At 41.0% G+C, this 25,533-nt stretch overlaps 2 protein-coding genes and 1 long non-coding RNA gene across 3 annotated transcripts in view; all 3 read right to left on the bottom strand.

Moving 5' to 3' along the window:
• Positions 1–25,533, bottom strand: part of LOC111260436 (uncharacterized) — a 42,256-nt gene that overhangs the window by 12,417 nt on the left and 4,306 nt on the right. The window contains exons 3-11 of the mRNA XM_086968331.1: positions 24,308–24,714; positions 21,484–22,212; positions 19,235–19,268; positions 16,389–16,908; positions 12,422–12,474; positions 9,528–9,642; positions 9,175–9,225; positions 7,574–8,157; positions 3,682–3,825 (exon numbers count right to left, since the gene is read on the bottom strand). Coding sequence (XP_086824457.1) covers positions 3,682–3,825; positions 7,574–8,157; positions 9,175–9,225; positions 9,528–9,642; positions 12,422–12,474; positions 16,389–16,908; positions 19,235–19,268; positions 21,484–22,212; positions 24,308–24,714 — 2,637 coding nt within the window. The remainder of the gene's footprint in view (positions 1–3,681; positions 3,826–7,573; positions 8,158–9,174; positions 9,226–9,527; positions 9,643–12,421; positions 12,475–16,388; positions 16,909–19,234; positions 19,269–21,483; positions 22,213–24,307; positions 24,715–25,533) is intronic.
• LOC147753503 (uncharacterized) lies at positions 8,662–11,867 on the bottom strand. Its single transcript, XR_015311069.1, has 2 exons — positions 11,598–11,867; positions 8,662–9,941 (listed from the first exon to the last, which is right to left on the bottom strand). It is a non-coding gene; the product is annotated as an uncharacterized LOC147753503 (long non-coding RNA).
• Positions 12,644–14,702, bottom strand: LOC111260422 (uncharacterized). Its single transcript, XM_022833170.2, has 2 exons — positions 14,491–14,702; positions 12,644–13,950 (listed from the first exon to the last, which is right to left on the bottom strand). Exon 2 carries the CDS (start codon positions 13,940–13,942, stop codon positions 13,340–13,342), a length of 603 nt encoding a protein of 200 aa, XP_022688905.1. The 5' UTR covers positions 13,943–13,950; positions 14,491–14,702; the 3' UTR covers positions 12,644–13,339.

Below are 25,533 nucleotides of genomic sequence, written 5' to 3' on the forward strand. Positions count from 1 at the left end.
TTCGTAAGTTTATAACTTCCTTTATTGACACAAATTGTGCAGTAGTGTTTTTATGTGCAATAAATAGTCTGTGTGGTCTAGCGTAGTTTCATCTTTAGATTAATCGGACGGTAACTCTGTGCACCACCAAAGTACCACTCTGATGGCGAAAATTGCATTTCTGGATGATTCCAGTAATTAATGTGGTAAACCATACGTAGACATTTGCTATTTACACGTCATCATCAATTGGCTATAGATCTCTTTATTGAATATTATATCTACGGGGGTACTTTCTTCTAATGCGTCCGAAGATGCGATTGTCCTGCGATTGACACGGTCGTCTTGCATGGAATACTTATCCTTAGCATCAATGTCATTTTGAAGTAATTTCGCAAGCCTGACATCTGGAACAATAATCAACATTAGATCAATCCTGTTTTTTATTATTCCCCTACCTTGGCAGCCCAACTCTTCATTCAATTGTACTATAGGCTTAAGACGACGCCACCCGTTCCTTTCCTTGGCCTGTTCCTTTGGCCCAACCTGTAGTTAGGCAAAACCTAAGAAGTTTCTTTACCCTTAGTACCTTCAGTGCTATAGTTCTTTTTTTGAGCCAGACGGGGCAGCCTGGTGAGAATGAATACGAGGTTATTTTGGTTCCTCATCCGATTGCGCAGACTAATCTTGCTGATTGATCTTATGTATACTCAACGTAGGTCACTGTATATACATATATATATTTTTCTTAACACCATCAATTAGGTCAACAGTTACGTTTAGATTTATTTGCTCTTTTTTTTATTAAATCATATAGAAGAATGCGTTACAGGAATTCTTTGGCGTGGGACAGCCGAGATTACGATGGCCTTATCTATAGACTCCGTCCTTTAATACCGTTCATGTAAAAAAACTCGAAAAAACCATATCTGGGCTAAACGTTCCTTTATGGGCCAGCAGAGGGAATAAGAACCCACGGCATCATGAGAGCAAGTTGATTATGTTCCTGATATCATTGACTAACTGCACAAAGGAAGCTTCTCCATTTTCCAATATAACAATGTTTCTTCATTTTTATTTTTCTTTTTTCCTTATATATGTATAGGTAAACATAGATTATATATATATTATCGATACACAACTTGTGTCAAGTAAACAAAGATACGATTTTAGTCATAACAATGTAAACCATTGAATTGTTTGTGTGCACGTGTGTCTTGAAACGTCGCACTCTCATAATAAAACGCTATCGTTTGGCCGACTAGAACAATTCCATATAACCTATAGACTAGAACGTAGGAGATTTGCTCTTATGTGATAGTAAAACAAGAGGCCTATCTGTTTCTCTAACATTCGCAGCCATTAACGTGAAAGTAAATTGCAATGACTTGTTATTGACATAAATACGACTCATAATACATTCAACAGTAACAGCTTTGTACGAATGTGCTCATACTGCTATAACGCTGCATGAATAACATCATTCTGTGCTGGATGCGTGTCGTAAACTCCGAACGGTCTACAAAGAACAGCCAAAGCGAATGGCGCGGTAAAAACACACTCGCAGCATCGTTTTCGTACGAGGGGTCAAACATCGATACTTCGGTATTGTTTCAGGGGAGAATGTTTTAATCATTAGGGTTCGACTACTGCTTCTTTAAGCGATCACGCAGCAGCGCCAATCAGATGCTGTGCAGCAGGATCTGAAAGATTTCCAAGCTCTCCCGTTTATTACCGTGCTTGACCTCGAGTAAGGTAACAACAACAGAAATACGACCTAGCTCTAACTTATTTACACGCACTCATCCAGACGTATGGATGGCGTATAATATGGAGAAAAAAACCAGTGGACTTAATTTCTTTGGTGGCAGTTGTTAAGTTTTGAACGAACGCGGCTGGTGAACGTAGCTCACAAACGAGTCGATTATAGTATACGTACCGCCGATATAAATGGTCAAATAAAAGATAAAGTAGTTCGTAAGTAGGACACCGAAGGGGTGTAAGCAAGTACGGCTGACACAGCGCAGACCGCAGCACCATAATTTTGATTTACACGTCGCCCAGATTTGAGACAGGTACTATGTTACATAATACTGTTTTGCCAATTCTATGAAACAGCATCAATATGATAGCAAACATTGATTTAGGCACCAGCTGTTCTAGAGGGCGAAGCGTCTTTTTGTTCCGTTCTTTGTTAACGAAGCTAAACGTCACCCCACGGGGAACCATTTTATCTAACAAAACAATTAAATTAAAACTATTATTAGTAAATCGGCTGATAAAGCTTCTAAGGCAGAGTGAGCTAGACAACCTGAGTATCCCAATTCGTCCACGTGGCTATGTTCATCTGCAATTTTTTTACATTTGATCACCTCAATTGCAGAATCTATTTCCAGTACGTCACACAAACAATACTCTTTGTTGATAGAAATTGCCCTCGCCACATTCTGGCTCATGGCCATCCGTTCTAAAAGAGTATGAAAGAGACCGTCAGCCGATAATTGACTGATTTTTGTGAACCTTCACCTATCCCTTCCTGTTGTGTATAGAAAAAGTCTGCGTTTCCTTGTTATGAATTTAATATCGATTTGACAAGTGTATTAACGCCTGCCTTTGCTCACAAATATGGACCGTTGTCAAAGGCTCAGATGCAGTTCATAGATAGACAGCTAGCTGGTCAACGGTAACGTCAATGACATGTTATTAAATATAGAACAAATTGTACGAATTTTGCAACGAATAGCGGTCTCACCAAGCAGATGTACGAGAGTCCGAAGGCCGCTTGTTAGCTTGAAGCTGTAATGCTTGGACTATTAAGACATCATGGAGCCATTGAAAAGAGGTCAAGCCTTCGGTTTGCCTCTAGTTTTGCGCAGTTGTTACATATCTTTTTAAATCCTATATTATCAAGTGATTTCTATTAATGCCACCGTATCTAAGCTACGTAGATAAAAGCTACCAAAAAATTGAAGCTATAATTTTGTAAAACGCCATACAACGTCACTTTTTGGTAAACTCGTTATACACCAAATCCTCCCAAAATGCCCCCTTATTCATGAATTCGTAAGCGCCACTAGCGTTATCAAAGCGTAGCTTTGAAGACATTCTGTAAGAATGTATCCACAACACGAATCCGATCTACTCATTGCTCGCGACCGGCATTTATACAACGGGGGGCATGGCGTACCGTTTACTCTCCTTTCAGCTTTTGAAAAAGCGGCACGCTTTCCACAATGGCCAACAGTGGTATCATAACATATCGATATAAACGCCGTATAGTATAAGAATACTGTCAACATACTCAACATTTGATAAACACTCCTCTTGCCGCGCTCGTATCTCTTGAATATGAGATGAGGGAAGCGTTAAAATACGGAGGCAGACGCTCTCCAACGTAAATATTAGCTTTGTAGTTGTGACTGTTGTGAATAGTCTGCAAATAGCGTTCGACGATTTCTTATCTGCGTTCCGTCTGCATCGTGACGCGGGCCTATCATCTTAATGCTAACCGAAGATGCAGTCGCTCGTGGTCCTTACGTAAAGTCGCTCGCGCAAACTTTTTCGGACAGAAATGACACTGGAAAGGCCGCAACGATGAGTGATGCGCATAGAAATGCGTTTTCACATTAGACAAATAATGTGACCAGTAACCACAATAGTTGCACAAAAGTTGATTTCGACGGCGGAAATAGTGCTCCCTACCGAACGCCACCTCGGGCAGGAGCGCGTCCGGTGTCGGTGAATGGTGACGGTTATGTCGATGGAACAGATGATCGTTGTCTTCCTCCAGAATCGGGAAGATCTCTGCAGCACCCGGCGGAGCCGATGCAAACAACAATGAATGGGCTGCAAATATAATAGAACGAATCAAATGACGAACGATCGATAGCGTCACGTACACAGCTAGCAAGTGTAGATAAAAATAACAGTACTATCAGATATATTAGTCTTTAATAGCAGAGATAATCACCCAGCAGGATTTGTTGCAAATGACGCCTTAGCCTAGTAACAGCAGGGTAAGTGAAAAGCTTGATGGAAGAGGTTACTGCCATATGGCAACGATGGTCCAACACTTGTTATTAGACTCAGCCTGAGACCACTGGTACTCGGTCACTACAAACAATGGCGATCTCGCTTCCGTGCCGATGAAGATATCACCATAGGCTAGACAGCCAATGCTAAAGCAAAGCCCAATCATGTGCTTAGTTTCTACTTAATAGTGAATCTGTGCTATTTCTGGTCCGTTCAAAAGCACGAATCCCAGTTTTGTCTGCGAGCAAGAGAGCAGGGCTGATAAACGTCAGTATACTTGGCTTTTTGCTCTATGCTAACATTGGTACATTTCACATAAGTATTCTGTGAAAACCGTACTTGTGACGACCTATGACAAAATGATTACACAAAAATCTGAACTGAACAAACAGGTCGATAACAGTAGAACAAAAAAAAAACTTTATTTTCTTTGGGAAAAAGCGAAGAACTACTAGTAACGTAAGATGTATCTTGCGAAAAACCTCGAAGAATTCTGTCCAAAACTGAAACTTATTGAGTTCGAAGGACAATTCAGACCTGGAAGCAGAATGGCTGTTAGTATAACACGTCTCTGAAGCACAATATATAACAGTTTCTAGTCGTTCCGTAATTAATTTGCGATAAGCAATATTTCAACACGGCAAAGTTGCCAATACATTTTTGTTACCTACTACGACACGACACAAGGGTCACAACGTGCCAGTTATTTCTAGGTATTACACAGACTGTCTTAGTGTATAAACGACATCTTTCGATATCACAAATTCACCAGTAAAATATATAATAAATACACTACTTAAATGAAACCCCCGATTTGGACATACTCACTGCACTACGATATAATATAATAATTATATAGCTCATACATATATAATATCTACTTACAGTGTACAAAGACACCAATAGTTTGTTACCTCCACGGGCCCTCCACGATACGTTCACTTGAATATGTCTATCTATTCAGCGTGTTGCCTTATGGAAAAAGCTGCAAAAGAAAGGACGAGACAGCCTCAAAGGCCCAATGGGGCCCGAGTCCGCTATAAATGAATGCTGAGTATAATGTTACAAAAAGTGTGAATTGATTTTAAACGGCCAATGCGTCATTGGAACATCTGTTATATCCATATATCCTCTTATCAGCTGACCCCAGCTCAACTGGAAGCTGGAGACGGGAAACGCTAGACTTTTCATTGGCTCGATAGAGTCGATACGTTTCATATAACGCCACGTATCCCCTAACGCTTTTAATGCGATGGCCAGTCAGCATCATAACATAGTGAACAGTGTAAATTCTACACTATAATGCGTGATTAGACATTGTGCACTAGTCGTTTGATCTTTACACCATAAAATTATGGTGCCAGATTTCAAGTTGCATTTGGCGGCCGTGACGTGGTCGTATAACGCTGGCTCATAACGTCGTCCCCAAAAGCATATCGTATTGGTGCTCGTTAGTAGGCTGTTTTCGTTATCTAGAAACGAAACACGGTGTGAAGTAGCCCACTTCCACACGTTCGTAACATACTAAGCACAAATTTGGCTTGGGAGTAGCGGGGAAGCGGACGACTATGGCGCTACAATGCCGGACCTTTGAGCGACCAAAGGAAAACCTAATCTTTAAATATTAGACATCCAAACGCTAAACAAACTTTCTTAAAAACATATTCCACCCTGAGCGCCATATGGGACGATTGGGGAAACTGCGCAATAGAATCTTGCCGTTAGTGTTATTCTCTACCCGTTCAAACCTAAAAATAGGTCCCTTTACGTAGAGTAGCTTCAGGTTGAACCTGAGTTAAAAACAAATTTATTGCGTGTTTTGTTGTATTTTTGTTTATTTAAAACTCTATTTTAAGTGTTCGTTGCCTTCCGCTAGCTACGAAGTAACGAATATTTTTTGATTATAGATAGACACATACATTAAACAAGACTATATAACCAAAACAGTAAGTTCAGTCTTCACTAACAAATCACTATTTACGCGTCTTTTTTTCTCAACATATAGAAAGAAGAAGCTGGAAATCAGGCGTAACTTAAAAACTTATGCTGAAAACAATCAATTTGACTGGTCGTAACAAGTCTAATGGCGAATACGACGTGCAATATCTGTAAATGTTTAATATTTGTATATCTGTCTTACTAAGTACAGCCTCGAGATGTCCTGTTCCGCAGTGTCACCTTTAAGCAGCTGACGCCAAAAACCGACCACACGTAAATAGCGCGAGATCAGGCTAAACACCTTCGAACAGAAGCTACGGCAGAATATATACATATACACCATATTACATTGCAATTAGCTGTGCACTTTTATGCAGTAGCAGCGGTCGAATAGGGTGAGTATACGTATTAAGGTCCAAGGTCGATCCGTTCTATAACGATGATGTAAAATACTGAACTAGAAACAAGGTGTGATTGCAAATCGGGCCTTCGATACTCGTCTGTAGAAAATATAAAGGATAATCGCCCGCGCCGGCATCAGTGTTAGAGCAAAGATAACATGTCTCCGTTCCTGATTGATCCTGCAGGACGCTTGACTGATTTTTAATGCCTGCGTTTTCATCACTGGTGGCATCACAAGTGGTGAGGGCCAGTTTCACTTGGCAGCCGGCCAAAGCCAGTCTATCATACGCGTTACGGTACGTTAGTTCTGCTGCTACAATTCAACGTGTCCTGCAAGGAAAAAGACATATCAGTATGATAACAATAGCGCTCTAATAATAATTACGGGATATCGACCATAGGTAGAATAAGCTGTAAATGTGTTTATTTTTTTGTTCCAAAGAGGTATCACACGAATGGAATTGTTTGTTTCTTGTATAAATGAGATCTCGCTTTTATTCATCAAAAGAAATTAGATTATTTGACAGAATACGGCCATGAAATTAGTCATGATCTGTGATCAAGTATTGATTTGTTAGATGACGTCAGGATCACTACCAACGCTACTGTCACTCATTGATCCGAACGGCAATCATACACAATAATTATTCTCCGTATAGTATATGTATACTTATATTAACTATTTTGGTTGCGCATGCTTTTTCAATGACACACAGTAAATACTAAGTAGTTTCGAGGCAGAACGAATTTTTTCCTTAATAGACTAGAAATACTGTTTGTTTCATCACAATGATAATAATATTCTTAATTATTGCCTCTTGTCCATAACAGTAAGACACACTCGTGGTAATCTCGTTCACGTTTGCCATCCATATCGTTGACGAATTTCAATAAAACAGAGCGAAAAGGTGCGATTGTATCGTGTAATGTGTCAAAACCATACATTTTTGCTAATAAGCAGCATCAAACCACACAATACCCTTTCGTTCTGTTAGGACAAAAGGAAAAAAGGTTCTTAACAAGTCGACATCATCAACTAAGGACATGCTATCACATTCGTATACTATATTATTGTCAACATAATAAGCGAAGACGCACGATTGCCTATAACGCTGTTATTGTTATTACTGCAGAACAGATTTCGAACGTGTCGAATTTGTACGATATGGCAACGCGCAATCATCACGGCGGACGCCGACGATTCAAGACTGTAACGTCTAAAAACCCATCTCGGTAGAATTGTGGTCGTGACGATACCCGTCCAGCAGTTCGTGTGCCTGATGAGGGTGGAGGTGATCCTCGTGTCGTTGCTGTTGTTGCCGCCTAGACTCCGATGGGGTCAGTGTGAACGAATTCGAGGCTCCCACAATCATATGGTGAATTGCCCGCATGTGTTTGCTTAGCGACGTCGAACTAGTATACATCATATCACATAGCGAACAGCAGTATCGTTTTAGTTTAAGATGGACCGTACGGATATGACGTACAAGAGGACTGCGTGCGGCGAACCTTTTCCCACAGCGTTGACAGGTGTAAGGCCGTACGGCGGCATGATGCTGGTAGTAATGCTTTTTAAGGCTTTTACATACACCGTTCGAATAAGGGCAATAGGCACAAATGTATTGGCGATCCACAGTACGCCGATAGTGCTGCGGCCCGAAACGGTCTTGCAGTTGATCGTCGTAGTGTGTCAGCGATGTGTCGAACAGCGTCGATCCATCAGGGTCCAACGGGCCGACAAGGTCATCCTCGTCACTTTCACAATCGAGCCCCGCTTCTTTGTAGAGCACAAACAAGGGCAACAAATTAGAGAATAAAGGTTAAGCAAAGTTCACTGTGGTTAGCCATAGATGCGTGCGAGTAAAATAGGTTAGTATGCAATAGCTGGCCGTGTCCTGATAGATAGATCACACTAGCGAGCCGTGTGCGCGTAACAATATTTTTTTTTATATTCATACGTCTCTATGATTTTTCTTGGAAACAATTTACAACGTTGGCACATTTTCGTCTCTGTAATCCAGACGTAAACAGCTAAAATTAAGTGATGCTCATCGCAACGAAAACGCCTATTGCAACGAAGCGTCCGTGTTAAGGAGTTGTCTCTACAGGTATAGGTACATTAAGAGGGACCAGTTCGTAGCTTCCACACTAGCGAACCCAAGGCTGATACTGCAAGAAAAATACATTATTAGTAAAAGCAAAAGGATAAACATGAAAGTCCGGATAGATCGAACTAAACTATTACATGCATTTGGAGGCGTACGCTTGCTTCGTTTAGAGATAGGCTAAGAGCACAATACACGAAAAAAATGCAAAAAGGTTTTGTATTTATTCACTGAACATTCTTTAATGTCCAGCTTAACAAAGCTGCTGCGTTTAAAAACCCTACGTAACGCTTTTTGTTCAACAGGTAGAGCTTTTGTTTGCTTTCCTGAGCGTTCATCGAGATCATTGTTAATAATAATAATGTTTATTTTGGCATAGTTCGCGCAAATATGTCAAACTGATTCTAAAATATATATGAGATCAGTACTATAGGTCACCAGAACGGTCTTCCGTGTGGCGTAAGTGACAATGTCTGACGGGTACATGATCAACAATCGCGTCGCCTAAAGCGCATTTAGAATACGTCTGATAGATCTAGGAATATTTATCAGTTTCAGCATGTTGCTCCTTTATTCAGTATACGCGTATATGTTAGCGTGTGGAGGATCAATATGAGATATACGTTATAACGTTAAACTATTCGAATACAAGAAGCTAGAAGGATTAAGTGATTATTTCTGAAATACAACGATTGTCGTTACCAATTTATCCACGAACCTTCCCTGTAGTGCATCGCCTTCCAACGCATCTTTCATAGAGTGATCTTTACTGAAATATTTGACACCAGTAACATTTCAACAGGTACGTTTACGTGAGGGATTTTCCCTTTCAGCAAGATTGAATAAACATATTCGAAAGACGCTAAATTGTCTTCGGTCCATTTTTAGAGTACGAAGAATGTAAAAGATGTCAGATGGACGTTTTCGTTTCGACGTCGTCATTTCGGTGTGCTTTTAGTTCGTTGATGCACGCTGACTTCGGGCAGCCGATCACCGGCGTGATATTTTTCGAAATGTTTCCGAGCGAAGTCAAATCGGCAGGTGCAGTAGTTGCAGAAGCGGCAGACGTACCATCCGTTCTCCTTTCGGCAGTGCGCATCTGATTGGAACATCGTTCCGCGGCACTCAAGCAGCGCCAAGACGGATGGCTCGAAAACCATAATCTCTTCAACTATCAGATCGTCCTCTGAAACGCAATAACAAATATCATTATTGTAGACTAATGACGCTAGAAGGATTATATAAGGACGGAAAACAACACGTGCACACAAAGTATGATGTGCGCAACTAACTCATCAACTTTATTTAGCCTTAGATGACACGCGTAAGCTATACGTATAATAGATTAATGCCTGTTTCTTTATCTACTTTCCATAGAGATCTGGAATTGGACCTTCGTCCGTGTTATCGATCGCTTGTTACAACAACGTCCGGTTTTTCTTGGCCTACGAACGTTCCTATCGTTCGTGTGAGGTCCGCGCATCTCTGAAATAAGACGTTCGCCATTAGAGAGCAGCTTACTATTTATTGACAAGACGACAGGGTACTGTGGGCTTCTTTTTTCAAATCAGCTCTTATTCTAGTGGGTGCCGAGCTCTGTCAAGATATGCCGAATCGACAAAACGAAGACATCGAATAATAATGATTTTATGAGATGAAAAACGCAGTAGTTCATAACCATTTTGCCTTTATTGATCTCATTTCTACTTAAAAAAATACAGTATCTTCATATACATGCACAATAACGCTTCACTCTGTATTCTCCTCCTTTGAAGATATCATACAGTGCCATTATCACGATTGCTGGAATGGTATACAAACCGTCACTTCTGACTCCTATACATATAGCTATTATCTGTGTCCCTCTCTTTACAGAAGTATAATATCATCGGTATATATATATGGCAGAAAAAGTTACTTCTTCGTTTTGACTATGTCGTTTCCTTTAATATTCGTTCACATCGAACCCATGACAACGTATAACGAGCACAGAATCTGCTCCGGTTCAGCTGAAAAACCGCTCTTTACTCAAATAGCGGTAACGGCAGTGACATTAAAGGTTGCCCTATCTCGGAACGATCGAAAAACATCGGTAGAATTACGCCAAAATGCGCCCATGACTCAAACACAAAATCACAAACAAAAGTAAATAGTAAACCTTCAGTGCCTTTTGATAGAAGAAAAAATATTCAGTAATAATAATGATAAAGAGAGCTTGTAACCATCGCTGTTACCGTACGGTATCCATTTGCTTAACAAACAATCTTCTCGTACGCTCGTCTGACCATACGTTAGGATCTTCATCTGTTCAAATAGACGATGAAGATTATTGTTACCAATATTTATTATACGATTGTGGTACTGCCTAATGGGCAATTTATACAACTTTAAGTATCTTTTGCTTTTTTAGACTTGTGGACGCACCGTGCTTAGCGCATCCTAGCAAGGCTGATAATAGCCAGGACGGCGCTTCTTTCCGTCATCGTAGTTAGTTAGAAGCTAGCAAAAATCTACCGGTATATATTACAGATGCATTATAACTAAGTGATTATCAAAACGCTTTCAGCCTATTTGGTTCGATGGCAAGCGCTTTCAATGGCTATTGTATCTCTTTAAATCTCTCTTCTATCTTTGATTTTTGGCATAATCATTACCGTTTGTTATTTTTTTTAGCCCTTTACAGTACGCATCCACGTGGCCACTTATATAAATTTGTCTTTATTGGCGTAAAATTACAAAAAACGCTATTGAGATTTTTGTTTGCGGACCGTTTAGATGATACTCTGGTCACTTCCTTCAGGAACTTTGATGCTTAAAGATCTTTCGATAGGCGCGCCGCGGTCCAGACGGCATTTGAAGGATCGCTATTCTGCTCAGTTGGTTGTTCCGGTAAGTGACAATGCAATTCCTTGTTACGCGTCATCTCATGCTCGGTCCGCTTAAGACGTGCTTTACAGTTAAATTCGCGTGATTTTGAGCAACGATAATAGACAACGCTTTTGGCCATGTTACGATAGTTGTAGTGAAACGAGTAAAGGCCAAATCCTGTCTGACCATTTACAAGATAGGGCCCTTTGCGATCATACAATGGCGAGCCGAAACCCGGCCGTCGGCTGGTGACGAACCCAAAGTCATCGTTACCTGGAAGCGCCAACTGGCGCTGTTGTCGCTGCTGTTGATGCGGCTGTGACGACTGTGAGCCACCATTGCTGAAGGTATTACATCCGCTACCCAGAGCTCCGGAGTCTCCTAGCTGTAAATCCAGCGCTGTCAGATCAATTGTCGACCTGTACGAGCCCAGGGGCATGTCCCAATCCGCACCCAGAAGCGAAGCACTACCGTTTCCGCCTGGCGGAAACAAAGGTAGACCATCTCCATTAACTCCTGAAATTAAAGAGAAACGGATCAGTACTGCGCGCCGGTCAGGCGTAATATTAGAAATCTCAGAAAAGAACCGGAGCATCATCGGGATGCTTCACGGGCTCAATAGGCAGAGAACACGAATTTGCTCGAATTGTCGAAAAGTGCTAGGCAAATAACAAATCATGACAGAGAGCGAAGAAATCAAATACGGGGTGTTACAATTAACAACGATAATAACGCCGATAGGTTGGTAGAAAACATATTAGGTGCACAATTACATTTACGTCTACTTCAAAAACTTATAGTCCTCTTATTTGTCCTGAGACGATATGCTCAAACTCAGCCTGTGCTATACACACATATATAGTATTTTTTGTTAGATAAACGATGATTTCGCGCGTAATGTGTTACAAGTTAGCACGGGTTCTATTTAAGTTCGAGTCACAATTGAAACACCACGAATCCAACGTCGGCAACGTGGGGTAATTGACTGGGCGCATAAAGCTTTGTGCTTCAATTTAGAATTACTTTATTTCAGAACAATATGATCGTTGTCGGGAGGTCTGATCCAGCGTTCCGTGTTGATTTCATTACGTCTTTACCTTCGCTCAGCAGAAGCTTTGCCTGAATCAATCTCGCTATATCAGCATGGTATCTGCAATAAACGAATCACGTTAGATGGCACATAGGAGAAGCCATTTCACTGGTGGTAACTGCCAACCCGTTGTGTACTTCGACACACGAACATATTGATCTGGTGACTTGAGGTATCAATCAGACAGATTAATCACATATAGCTTGTAGACTGACAAAAATAAAAAATCTTTCATCTTTTGCTTTTTAACCAAAATCATTATTTATTATTTCAACACTAATGAATTGTACAGCTCTGACCGTAACACGTCCAAGTCCAAACATTCATTGAATCAATATCGTTATCAATTATGGCATCGCGTACCTTTCCTCATACAACTCGTATATAACAATGATTTGTGTCCTGTTTATTATGCATCTTTGTTGAATGTCGTGTTGTGATTCGACTGGAATTGTGAGCGGATATGTATGACAACATTAATTAATTAATCAAGAGGTACTATCACGGCGATTGCTGACAAAGTGTTTCAACGTCCGTTCGCAAAGCTGCAACATGTAGGATAGAAAAAATCGACCTGCCCCAGGAACTAAAGACCTGGGGCCGCAAAACATTTTACATTATCCTATAGTATTAGCTTTTTTTTTTAGAACCAGCCGAAAAACCCAGGTTCCTACAACAACGAGTCGTAGCTTTCTGCTGGGCACAGGAAAAAGCAAAGCGAATCGAACGAAACGGTTTTGCACATTTCCAAACGATTTTCCTCTACCTGTCTAGATGGACTATATATTTAGACGTACCTGTATTTCGTCAGAAGTTACGATTCGCCCTTCAAGGTTTCTATTGCCGTACTGTTTTACTTTGTCTGAACCCCTTTTCTCTCTTCATATTTTAACACTATAAAATCTTACAAGTTTTAATTTACAATTTACATTACTTCTTCACTTAGCGTGCCTCCATCCATTTCATTTTCGCCTCTCGGGGGCGGATGTGAGTGTCGATACTTATTTCTGGTGATACCATTTTTGTCCCATCGGAGACCAGCCTTACATCGTGAGTCGCGTTTGGCCTCTGCGCAACAATAGTACGTGACATTACCCGACGTGCGGGCGTAGTTGACCTTTACCTGGAAATAGAATAAGCCAGTACCACGGCGACCTGCAAATGAAAAGCTGCCTCGTCTATCATAGAGCCGATATTTGGTTGGTGTCCGGCCCCGTCGTCGGACCGTTGAAGGTTCGAGGCATCCGAAATCGTCACTCTGGTGAAATTCGCCCCCCGGCATGTGGTCGAGATCGAGTAGGTCTTCTTGACCGACTTGAACTGCTGATCTTGGACCGCTGACGCCGCCCGGGTTGCCGCCCACGCCAGGACCTCCACCAATTTCCCAAGCCTCTTCGGAGAACGAACCTCCGAACTCTTCGAGGGTTATCACCATTTCGTTATCGTTAAACGGCGGCACTACTGGTAAAGAGTTTCGTTCTACCGATGAATTATTTTGTGGAGGGTAACTGTCGCTCCGATTATACATATGGCGACCTGTAACAAGCGACTTAGCATAAGCAACGATGCCTCATTTGAAATGTATTGCAAAATAAATAAATAAATAAGCTCAAATAAAGTAATACTCCTACGACCGCATTAACGCCACAAACTATTGATTTACGAACCATACAATGCGTGACCTTTAAAAGATTGCATAAATTACGAAACCTAACATACAACGAAATGTTTACAACGAAACAGAATTAACGATATATCTGTAATTTTTTTTTAAATAAAATATAAAAACCGATTATTGAACAATGTTGTGCGCATCCACTTTGGTGCATTTCGTAAGGAACCCGTATCATATGCATATGCAATAAGTTGGATCATCAAGTAACTTGAAATATAAATTTTTGTTCCATCCCCCTTTAAATGCTGAGCAACGTCAGCTTAATGCTCAATTGTGAATGCTTTATAATCAGAACACCTTACTGGTCGTTAGCTTCGTACAAAGATAGTTTATTTAAATTGAATACGTTACAGTTTTTTGTACGGTTTTTCCGATAATCGTCGTTGCCTGAATTTACGCACCTGCGCCGATTAAGGAGAGATAGATATTAACCAAGCCTGATAGGTCAGAGTTCAATAGACAGGAAATAATCACACAGGCACGTATGTTTTAATTTCACCATCAAATGCTAACTTAGGGTCTTGTGGTCGATTTTTCCTGGTTCGCAGCAATTCTAAGTAGCGTGTGTGGTCAGACTTTTCGTTTTTGCCTGCAAAAATATTCATATGTTATTTGGAGATCCTGCTTTTTTGCTGTCTAACATTATTATTTTAAAATAAGGTCTATAGCATACTATAGTATATCTTTTAAGATAAATTAAAACGGAAATACGTCACTGGGTTTATCTGGTACAAGGATTCATAAGATAAAATGACTATAATCACGTTTTAGTGCTAATCCTAAACAAGCAGATGATAGCGGAAAAGAACGGCCTTCAGATGAATACTAAATGATAAAATCTTTATTATACATTTTATACACAGTCCTTTGACAATGCTGAGAACATCTCCGGTAGACTCACGCATTTTAGAGGCTAAAATCATTCCGAAGTATTACTGTGCAATGTTGCATTGGTACTGAGATAATATCTGAACAAGCATCAATAGAAGCGTTACTAACAGATCTTGGCCTTAACTGCCAACAACGAAGTCACCCATGCTACCGTACAAATCAAGGAGAAACATTTATGATTGGTAGAACATTATTTACCAAACGCTGAGACGAAAACGTTCCCAAGAGCTTCTAATGGGTTTAATTTCCTCGGAATAGAAGAGGTCGTCAACTACTTTTAAAGCATACCGGCATAGCACAGAAATCCTACATTTGCAGTTCACTGAAAGGGATAAATGTACAAAGCTTTTTTCTCGCACACGGTTGCAAGACCTTTAAAAAATGCTGTATGTAAAAGCAATTCGTACACAATGCGTTAGTGAAGTGTAGAAAACGTGTTTTTATCAGGGCCACCGAGTATGTCACCCTGCACGAAAACACATTTGCTTGGCTGGCGTAAACAGCTCAAACCATTGGCATCAAAAACTAGGAATATGCAAATTCACAACGTTAACTCTACTTACCTTTACTCAGTCGTTTACGCTTTTATACAACCAAGTCTATATGTATATATTTCCCTTCATGAAAATATGTCTATAACAAACACAGTTTAATAATAGCTAGAAATACAAACTTAAGAATGATCAGCTCATACGGTAACCGCAAAACGTCTATTGCTAGAGGGCGACCATCTGGTCATAGAATTATGCCTTATTCAGCACGTATGAACGCCGTCTCTAGCCTATGGTAGAATTCAGAGTTCAATCAGTATATCATAGAATATATGTTAATTACTAGTGCAAAAACGGAATGTCCATTGATTGGCTATATGGGATTGTCGCATAAAAATCACAAGTTGCTACTTACATTGTTTTTAAAAACATTAAATCACGAGTGTTGAACCTAACCGATATTTCTTCTTACATGGTATTATAGCTGGGCAACTGATGTTTAAATGCTTTAGCCCTTAGAAAAAATTAGCATTCATTCCCTGCTTATAGTTGTAACTCCCGAACATAGCTTCTGAAGAGACCACTTCGCATGATCGGCTCAGACTCAACCTTATACCCTCTTCGCCGCTATTCGGTCTTCAGTAATCGGCTAATTTAACTTAATATAACATCCTACCCACACACAGTGACTAACTCCTTTGTGAACTAACAAATCAGATCCACTATCATATCACCGTACCTAATATACTAAAAGCCGGCACTATAAACTCATTCACTGTGAACTAACCCGCAGTTACACCATGCCAATACTGTTATATAGACTACCGTTTCCTGCTGCTGAACTACTACTTGACGGCAACTGGCTTGGCAGGTGGGAATGCGGATATCTATTCCGTGTAAGCTGTCCATCAACATACTTTAACCCAGCCCTGCAATTCTCTTCACGGGCCTTTGCACATCGGTAGTATTCGATACGTTCCCATCTGCCTTTGCAATGAAAGTAAAAGCAGCCGACGCCTCGTCGATCTCCGACCTGGAAGACACCCCTCATATCGTACAGAAGACCAGGCGAGGGCCGACCTCGATGTCCGCCAGACCAATTTGGCAAGCGACCAAAGTCTCCTCCTACTGGAAGCACAAGATCATCTCTGGCTGCCGTCGCCATTGCCGCTGACGATGAAGAAGTTGTCGACGAAGATCCTGATGTTGTTCCCGACCCGTAAGAGGGAGACCACGTGGCCATGGATGACGCCCGTCGATCGCTCCGGTCGCGGTAAGTTGATGAGGCGTTCCCGCCTAACGAAAGAGCTGAAGACGAACCGCTGTCATTCATAAAGATCCACTCGTCATCGGGACTTACAGGTGTTATTTTGGCTCTTGAAGTTAGGATAACGTCGCTCTCGACACCAATGATGCCTTCGGAGCCGTCGAAGTATCCTGTAAGAGAACACAATAATGATCCATCGTAAGCGCTTATTGGGTAGGTTTTTTTTAGCAATGGAAGCGTTACGAACGCGATCGAATATCTCGAAACTGAACAAATCTTTAAAAACAAAAGACACAAAAGAATTTTAGACGGAACTAACAACAGTTGTATCAAGTTATTTATATATATATATAGAGAACATTTATTTAAAGGGCTTGTATCTATCAGTTTCTTTCAAATTAGGAAACCTGAACTGTCGTCAAGAGGTCAATGAGAGAGGCTTTCGCATCTGCCTTATGATTATCATGATCTTCACTAGATAGGCCTATAGTAAAACGAGTGGTATAGCAAACAGCTCTTCTTTTATTTCACATCGTCTAATAAAATTAACAGATAGCCACTTTCTCGAGGCTCCACGTCTGAACCTGCAATATCTGGCTATAGAAATCAGACTTACTCAAAGTGCTCATGGTAACTGGTCACAGCCAAAAAGAATCAAGTTTTCACGACCAACTCCATTAATAACTACCATTAATAAAGAAGTTCTTTAATTTCACAATCAAGACATCTCATTATGTTGTACAATATAGGCGCCTTCTTAGTGCTATCATTCGGCTATAACTACAGTATTTAGTTGTATTATGCAGTCCTACCGATAGTCAACGCAAAATTACACCGTTAGATCTGAGAATCGACTGGATCTTCTTTATTGAAACGGACGTGTGTACTCGAAGTCCGACGAATTCATAGGCAAGCACACGTATCAAGCATCACGTTTATACGGAGCTCTGACTCACGTCCTGAATAGCGTTTTTATGACGCCAGCTGACTCCTAACGTGGCTCAGCACCGATCCGATGGATGGCATCATATTGACGGAGGGAGGTAAAAGTCCTTGAAGTTGATAACGAATTCGATCTCCACTTGATTTAGGTTGTTTGTTTTCGAACGACCATTACCTGTACAACATTCGATCAGCTTTCTTTCCATCAACAAAACCAAGCAATGCCAATGAGAACCATGGGACCTGCGTAGGCCTTCAAACAAGGACACCTTCGACACTTCGAAAGCCGCTTTCACGAAGGTCAACATCGTTATGGCCGTCATCGTGAACAACATGGCCGCTAATACCATCGTCGTGAAATGCTCATTAGCATGTGAATGCTTGGGAGTCTTCCTTGTGTTTACCAATAATATATGGCAAGAGAATTTGCCCTGGATTGCCCTATTGGATTCTTGATATGATGCGTTTCCGTCACGGCCTTACCATACAGAACAGTTTTTAGGCATGCTTCAAGGTTACTAGAGCGATAGGCGGCATTATAGATGTAATATCTCCAATACTGCCGCGCCCTTTTTTCACTGTTGGTTAAATTACCTGGAACGAAACTGAAATGTAGATATGGACGATGGAGTTGGCAGTTGGCCTATTCGAGACCGAGAATCTGAATATCTGTTTAATGAATCCTGTTAATTGTCTCTCGTATTTATCGCGTTTTGATAAAATGTATTTCCTTGCGTAATAACACACACATTTAAAAATATCACTGAATACGATACACGACATAGCATAGCTTGATAATGCGATCAAACAGTAAACTGTCAAGATTATATTTTATTTGTTAATGCGGTAATGGTGTCAGAAATCTGCTCGTCGTCTGTATTGACCGCAAACAAGAGCAGACTGTTTGCTGATATTGGCTGTTTCACCTCGAACATATCACAGTGACATGGACACAACACGCTAGTGTTCCTATATGCTTGTCCTGACAACTCGGTCGTCAATGAACGATGGGAAGGGTATCGTATATTGCTGGTCGCGAACGTTACACAGCGGTAAGAAATCATAGTCCCGGCGGGATTTCTCGTTACCCAGTCGAACCGAGCACGAATTCTCGAAATCTTTATGCTTGATCGACACGTGTCCACGTTTCAGGCACGCTTGGAACGAACACCGCAGGAAAATCGCCTCTTAAAGGCCACGGCGTTCGTACAACTGTCGGTATCCATTATTGTTGCGGTGTCAGCGTGTAGATGCGTAAACATTGAATAGCCCTTGATGAGAAAGATGGTACTCTGAATAGAGCTCAACTCCTGTCGGCTGAAAACTCCTGTCGGTATGAAAAAAAACATAGGAGATGTTTCAAAGGCCGTCATGAACTTTCTTCAGTAGCCATTCCCGGAATATCTGCAATCATAAGGCATTATTAGATGCGTTTTTGATTTGGTGGGCGTCGAAACCAAGATAATTGTAGCTCTACCTGCAAAAGACTACTAGATAAGTTTCAGATAAATTGCTCTGGTACACAGTTTGACGTGTGACTATGCGTATGCTTACGCTGACCACGTGGAACCATTCGGACTATCGCTATCTAGAGTTACAACACAATTTATAATTGAAAATAACATTTATTTTATTTAATTGCAAATACATATAAAAAAGGTAACTTCTTCTACATAATATAGCTTTTTGTTCGTTCACTTCATAGCAGAACAACTTTCGTACCATATGGTCTATCTAGACAAAATAATCCTCTTCAAATTCAGGCATAATGTAAGTTTTTTTCAAGTTGGCAGCTAAGCTCTGCTATGTTCGTACTATAGGCTGTTGGGAAGGTTCCCTCGTTACAGGTTAGGGAAGCATTCGTTCAAAATTTCCCGGCGCCAAAGATTCGCTTCGAACAAATGAAGTACCTCGTTGTTGTTATCTATTATTCAAGTTACCATTACCCTGCCACCTCAGTAGTAATACACGGACATAGGAGCAACAAAGTGACGGAACCATCTATACGCATATCTATATATATATATATATATATATAGTACACCCAATGTCATATATATATGAATAGGTCTAAGAAGAAGAGATCAATGACAGATTCATAATGGTAATCATATCTATAAGTTGTTTGAATATGTGATATTGGATAACATACATACTGGATATGATACTGAACTATAATATGCTAACGTTGTAGGTCGGAACTGTCTCAAGTTTATCATAATGGATTTGTCTTATTTATGTATTCGGTACTTATGGTCCATTGAGAGATTGAGCTTGTATATTTGACCGAGCAAAATCGTCCTGCTAACAAATTGACGCCGCTATTAGATAAGCTGAATTTACGCCACGGGTTCGCCTAATAGCCGACTGGACGATGATTCCTCGATTTAAGAACGTTGATTTAGGCCAACAGAGTGAGGAAAGGGCCGTCTTCCTTCGGTCACGTATTAATTCACCCTAAGCCGTTGTCAGAACAGGCCATTGGCTGAGGTCAACTCGACATGGTCATTAGCGATGCCATTCTTTATTTACACAAATTGGGTCACGGGTAGACTTGCAATAATACGTTGCTAGATCGTAATAACAAGCTTTATCTAAAATCGGACCATCATTTTAGTTATTAGTAGTGTGTTCTACTGTGCTATAGCATCTAGTTAATTTATATATCGCCGAAGTTCGTCAATTAAGTTAAAGGCATATTGCAGAAAAACGAACAATTTTCGGTATCTTCTCAGCTAGCTAGCTAGCTGAGTCTTCGTAAGGGCGTTAAACTTGGGTTAATGATTGGGTATCTATTTATATACACGGGTTGACTTTTAAATTTCATCGCTATGGACAGTAGCAATTCTGACAGCGAATTGGGTATAAATTTGACGATTCGTATTGACTATCTTACAATTATAATAAATCCGTTTTCTAAAAAAAATTTCTAAAAGCGATCATTTTAAATGTGTTTTAATTCATATTTGTGGCATCGTTAAAAAATATAGCTGCTGCTGCTGCTGCTGCTACTAGTATGCATTTTTAGTACCAACCTGACCGACAAATACTACCTGTTATAAAACTATAGCATTTACTATAAGACAGATTTGCTACGCAGTTTGCCCTCAATCAAAAATACTGCGACTGATGTTGTGATCAGTATCAGTCGGGCTCAATCATGTGCCATTTGGATCCACTTACCATTCAGGAGAACAATCCTTAGCTGTTTCGAGCTCAATAGTTATTTGTCATTAATAAATAAACCTTAATACGTTTGAAAAATTGATTCACCGGTTTGAACACTCGTTGGGTCCGGCTTGACCAAGCCGTCTAACTAGCCCTACGTTAAAATGTCGAGTAAATGCAGAGATACGCGTGTCTCATTACGGGTGGACCTTGCGCCCTGAGCACGGCATTAATTAGATGGCCATTGATACACGTCCGCCCATCGAACGCTTACTGCTTTGTCAATGGGCCGTAGCACGATACGCGCGTAGACGCGCGCGTATGAAAAACAACACTCATTTAGTTACGTACAGCCAACTTTACTTCTGGGAAGGTCGTTCTGTGTCGCACTCAATTAAGTTAATACGAGGTATGATTGAAATACAATTTCACGATATGCACGCAGCAGGTCTAGTATTAGTCTAAACTTGTAAATCACAGAAATTTACAGTGTCTTCCAAATATCGATTATGCTTTGTTTTCGATCGGTATCTTCATCTGCTGTATTCTGTTATCATTTACTGATACTAGCTTGTGATTCAACGGAAATATCTGTCGTTTAGATAAGTTCATCAGTTCAGCGACTTCCGCTACACAATTGAATTGAGTGTCATTCCATGCTGAGTCGCCATATGATGCTGAAGGTCGAACAACGTTAGCTGGTCACCACAGTGCGGACAGGGTACATGCGCCATGATTTGTAGATTCTCCACGGCTCCAAGATGCTTCTTGCGTTCATGTCTGGTTCTTTTGTAGTTGTCACAGAACGACATCGGACAGTAATTGCACTTAAATGGCCGGACGCCAAGATGTATGGTGATGATGTGGCGGCGCACGTGGCTGTAGTGTTTACTGCTATAATTGCACACCTTGCATAGGTGAAGCTCCCCGACGCGCATGAGGTGCTCTTTGAAGTTTAACGCGCCCACGGGCAACGACCCGACTTCAGTCTCATCTTGAGTTGCGCCTGCCTGAGCCAGGCTGGCGCCGCTGGGGCCACTGTTTTGACTGTACAGCCGCTCCGATCTTTGTAGCGTAGGGCTCTTCGATGCATCCAGGACGTCCATGGGAGCTAAGGTCTGTTGCGGTGGGCCAAGCTGGCTTAGCAGCTCTTGAGACTGCGACGCCATACGTCGTTGCTGTGCTGAGGGAGTGCCCTCGATGACGTTAATCTGAACGGAAACTCCATTGGCATTAAGTCGGCTGAGAACAAGTCCACTCTCATTGAGGCTGTTGGCAAGATCTGTAATAAACAGGTAAAAGTTAGCTGTTGTTCGATACGTAAGCATTCGATTGTTATTCATGTTAGCTCGTATATGATGATGTTAGACTACGCTGTTGCCGACACCGTCGGCAGACCGATGGGGGGTAGCCGTCTTGCTTCGAAATTGCACTGTGGGAAACGAAATTGCCCCGCTGTATACGTGCAACGAAACGTTGAATTGCATTCAGTAATAAGCGTTTAATCAGTAGTTACAAGAGAAGAATCATCCACGTCACATGCAAATCACAACCATCGATACAAATGAAGACGTTTAGCCAGATTCGTACGATCAACGGAAAAGGTTTCCTTTTATTGTAGGCGAGAACAAAGTTAAGAGATCTGGTAATAAATACCCGGTACTGTATCGCGATAACTGAATGTATGTATTTATGTCTATCTATATATCATATACAACGCATTGGCAATAAGCAGAGAACGGTGGGTATTACGATGACGCGGATAGAGAGGTGGCTCGTCTCATGCGCGCACGAATATAATAGGTGACTCATTATCTCGCACACGAGATCAGTCGCCATAGGGCTCGTGAACCGATTCTGAACCGAGTTAGGCTGAGATATTTAGCCAATACTAATGCTTGAAATTAAAAAAATCAGGCTATGATTCACAAGGACCCTATGACGGGCACTATATTTTACATAATATAGTGAGTTACAGGATATTGCTGTATGGTTCTAACTAAGAACGTAGCATGTATGACAGCCAGAATAGGCGTTGGCAAATGCTTATTTATACCGATCAAATAAGTAGCGTTATCACATGAAGGGTTATTTACTAAAATAACAAATAAATTCTTCCCCTTCATTCCACTGTGACTTAGAGGGGGTGATGCGTTAGGTAACGTAATGGCAGGAATATATTATTTGTCATTATTCTTTTGATCATCATTGTTCATGTGGTTGGCATACGGTGAAGATGTGTAGCACATCGCCCGTTCTACATCGAGTCTTTCTTCGCTATTATATACTCTCTGTCTTTTTGTATACTAAACTTCTATATGAAGCAACTATTTTAATTACAACTCTACGAGAATGTGTGTCTGTATGCACCAGTGTGTACGTTTCTATGTCTTTTCAATGTACAAACATATTCATGACGTAATTGTTTCATACAGAATGTACACGACGAAGATTGAACGACGTTTAGGACAACTACTGTTTTGTCTATTCGTCTCTACAGGCCTTATCAAGGGTCACTAGTTCAAGCCAGTTTCCTTTCTGCAGAACGCCTATATTTAAATAATGATATATTCTTCGAAATGCGGTGAGGCCTTATTTTTGCGTCAACGAAGATAGCTGTCAATGACTTATCGTTGTTGTGACTTTCACTGAGAATCATCCCGCTAAAAAAGTAATGTGACACAAAAGCCTAGAAATCGCCACATCCCATTGAGGGACAGGCGAGTACAGTTAATGGGGTCGAATGGAGCCTTGGAACGAGCCTTAGAAGAGGAAAGGAAGGCTGACTTGGTCGAACGACAAGCATTTCCCAGTCAGCACTCATTGAGGCTTCCTCTACGCCAGACAGAAGTAAGCATTCAGGACATTAGCTCTCCGCTCATATAGCGCACTATACCGATCCGATTTTCAATCTTCAGACCTTTAACGCACCTATTCACACGTATAACGAAGTAGTCCTATTTAAAATTGCCGTTGTAGAGAAACTCGAAGAACATGGCAACAACAATTGTTATAGAGCTGATATTGAAGCTGTTAGACCTTGAAGATATCTCATTTACCTCTAAATAATGGTAACCTCCATGCAACATGCTAAACGTTCTTTACGTTATCAGTAAAATTAACGAATTTCGGTACGTGAATACATGTATGGGAGCTAAATAAATGTTAAGTCCATTTTTAATTTTCTCTAAAACCAACTATCTTGGCGCTTGTAAATAGGACAACTTATTATATCGGAAAAACCTAGCTTATAGAGAAAAAAAAACAACTAAATTGTTACAAATGCTGTGTTCCCGTCTGCCGGGCTTGTGACCGTGGGTTGCTACATCGATGAATAATCGTTCGGTGGATTGTTCTAAGTTAATATCATTTCTGTACGTGTGCAGCCGATAACCGGGCCTTATTTACATTCTAGCGCCTACACTAATATGATTATAAGTCCGGTTCATGTGGGTGCACCCTCTTGGCGTGCTGTCGACAGAGCCATGGCAGCGAGAACCGGGCCGGACAATGTGGACAGCGGATGGGCTTTTCCCGATGCGCCATCAGTTGATGTCGTACAAGACCAGATTTGTCTACGTACGTCTTGTGACAGCAGCCACATCGAAATGGTCGGAGGCCGGCATGATTCGAGGACAAGTGCCGTTTGATTAAGCGTGTCCGCGGGTTTCGGTAGTCGCATAGCAAGCAACACCAGAGGCCATCACGCATCATGGCATAGTCTTCGAGGGTGAGTGACGAGTCACCGCCGACTGTAATGAACACGCCTTCGGCGGATGTAATATCATCGGGCTCATCTCCCCTTTGAGGATCGTCGTCGTCGTATGGTGGAGGCACCGATCGGGGAGCGACCTCATATACGATGTCTGAAAGAGATATATTAACTGTCAGACGTGATGATCTCGCTATAGGGCAGACCCTAATCGTCGCTGTCGTAGCGGCCACACAAATCATTCACAAAATGTCAACTGAATAAGAACGAAACAGTAAAAATATGATTATCAGTAATGCCGTAAATACGACCGTTGCAATAAATGTCAACTTTCAATAAATAAAACAAATTATATTGATTTTATACCTACCCGTGCGTCTCCCGGAGTCACCGGTGTAATCACAGAAATTAAAAACGACAGCTTTGTCGTAAATAACAAATCGAACGAAGGTTTGCGGTTTCATTAAGAAAAGAATATGAACTAAAAACCAAGCCAAAGGAAAAAAACGGGACACTTTATTACTAAACTATAAACATAATATCCGCGTTGTTATACACATTTCAGTTGAGAGTGTACCACTTAAACAGGGACTGGCTTGTGTTTCGTTTGTTCGGTCACACAAATCAATGTTTGCATGCAGTGCAGACTATATCGTAATTACTCAGACAACACTCAAAAGCAAAGGCAGTCTTCGCGCAAGGGACTGTGTGCGATTCTTTATTGATCATATGATTGCCATACTGTGAAGTGGGTCTTTTACAGGCGGGCACGATTGCGTCCTTAAATATTAGCACAGTTTGCTGTAGACTGAAGCTGGCTCTCAAGGCCAACCGCGAGTTAGGCCGAAAGTAGAGAAGAAAAGTTGCGGCTGGAAGTATGCTCTTTGTTAGTGAAAATGCTCTTAAATCATGTTGATATTAGATTAAAACGTCTTTAATGGGCACGGTAAACAAATACATGACAACGTAAGTA

The sequence above is a fragment of the Varroa jacobsoni genome, unplaced genomic scaffold, assembly GCF_002532875.2.
Source record: "Varroa jacobsoni isolate VJ856 unplaced genomic scaffold, vjacob_1.0 scaffold_437, whole genome shotgun sequence".
NCBI classification, from domain to species: Eukaryota; Metazoa; Arthropoda; class Arachnida; order Mesostigmata; family Varroidae; genus Varroa; species Varroa jacobsoni.

What these genes read in the sequence shown, in the direction of transcription:
- LOC111260422 (XM_022833170.2), bottom strand. Translation starts at nt 13,942, where the DNA reads ATGTATAATCGGAGCGACAGTTACCCTCCACAAAATAATTCATCGGTA.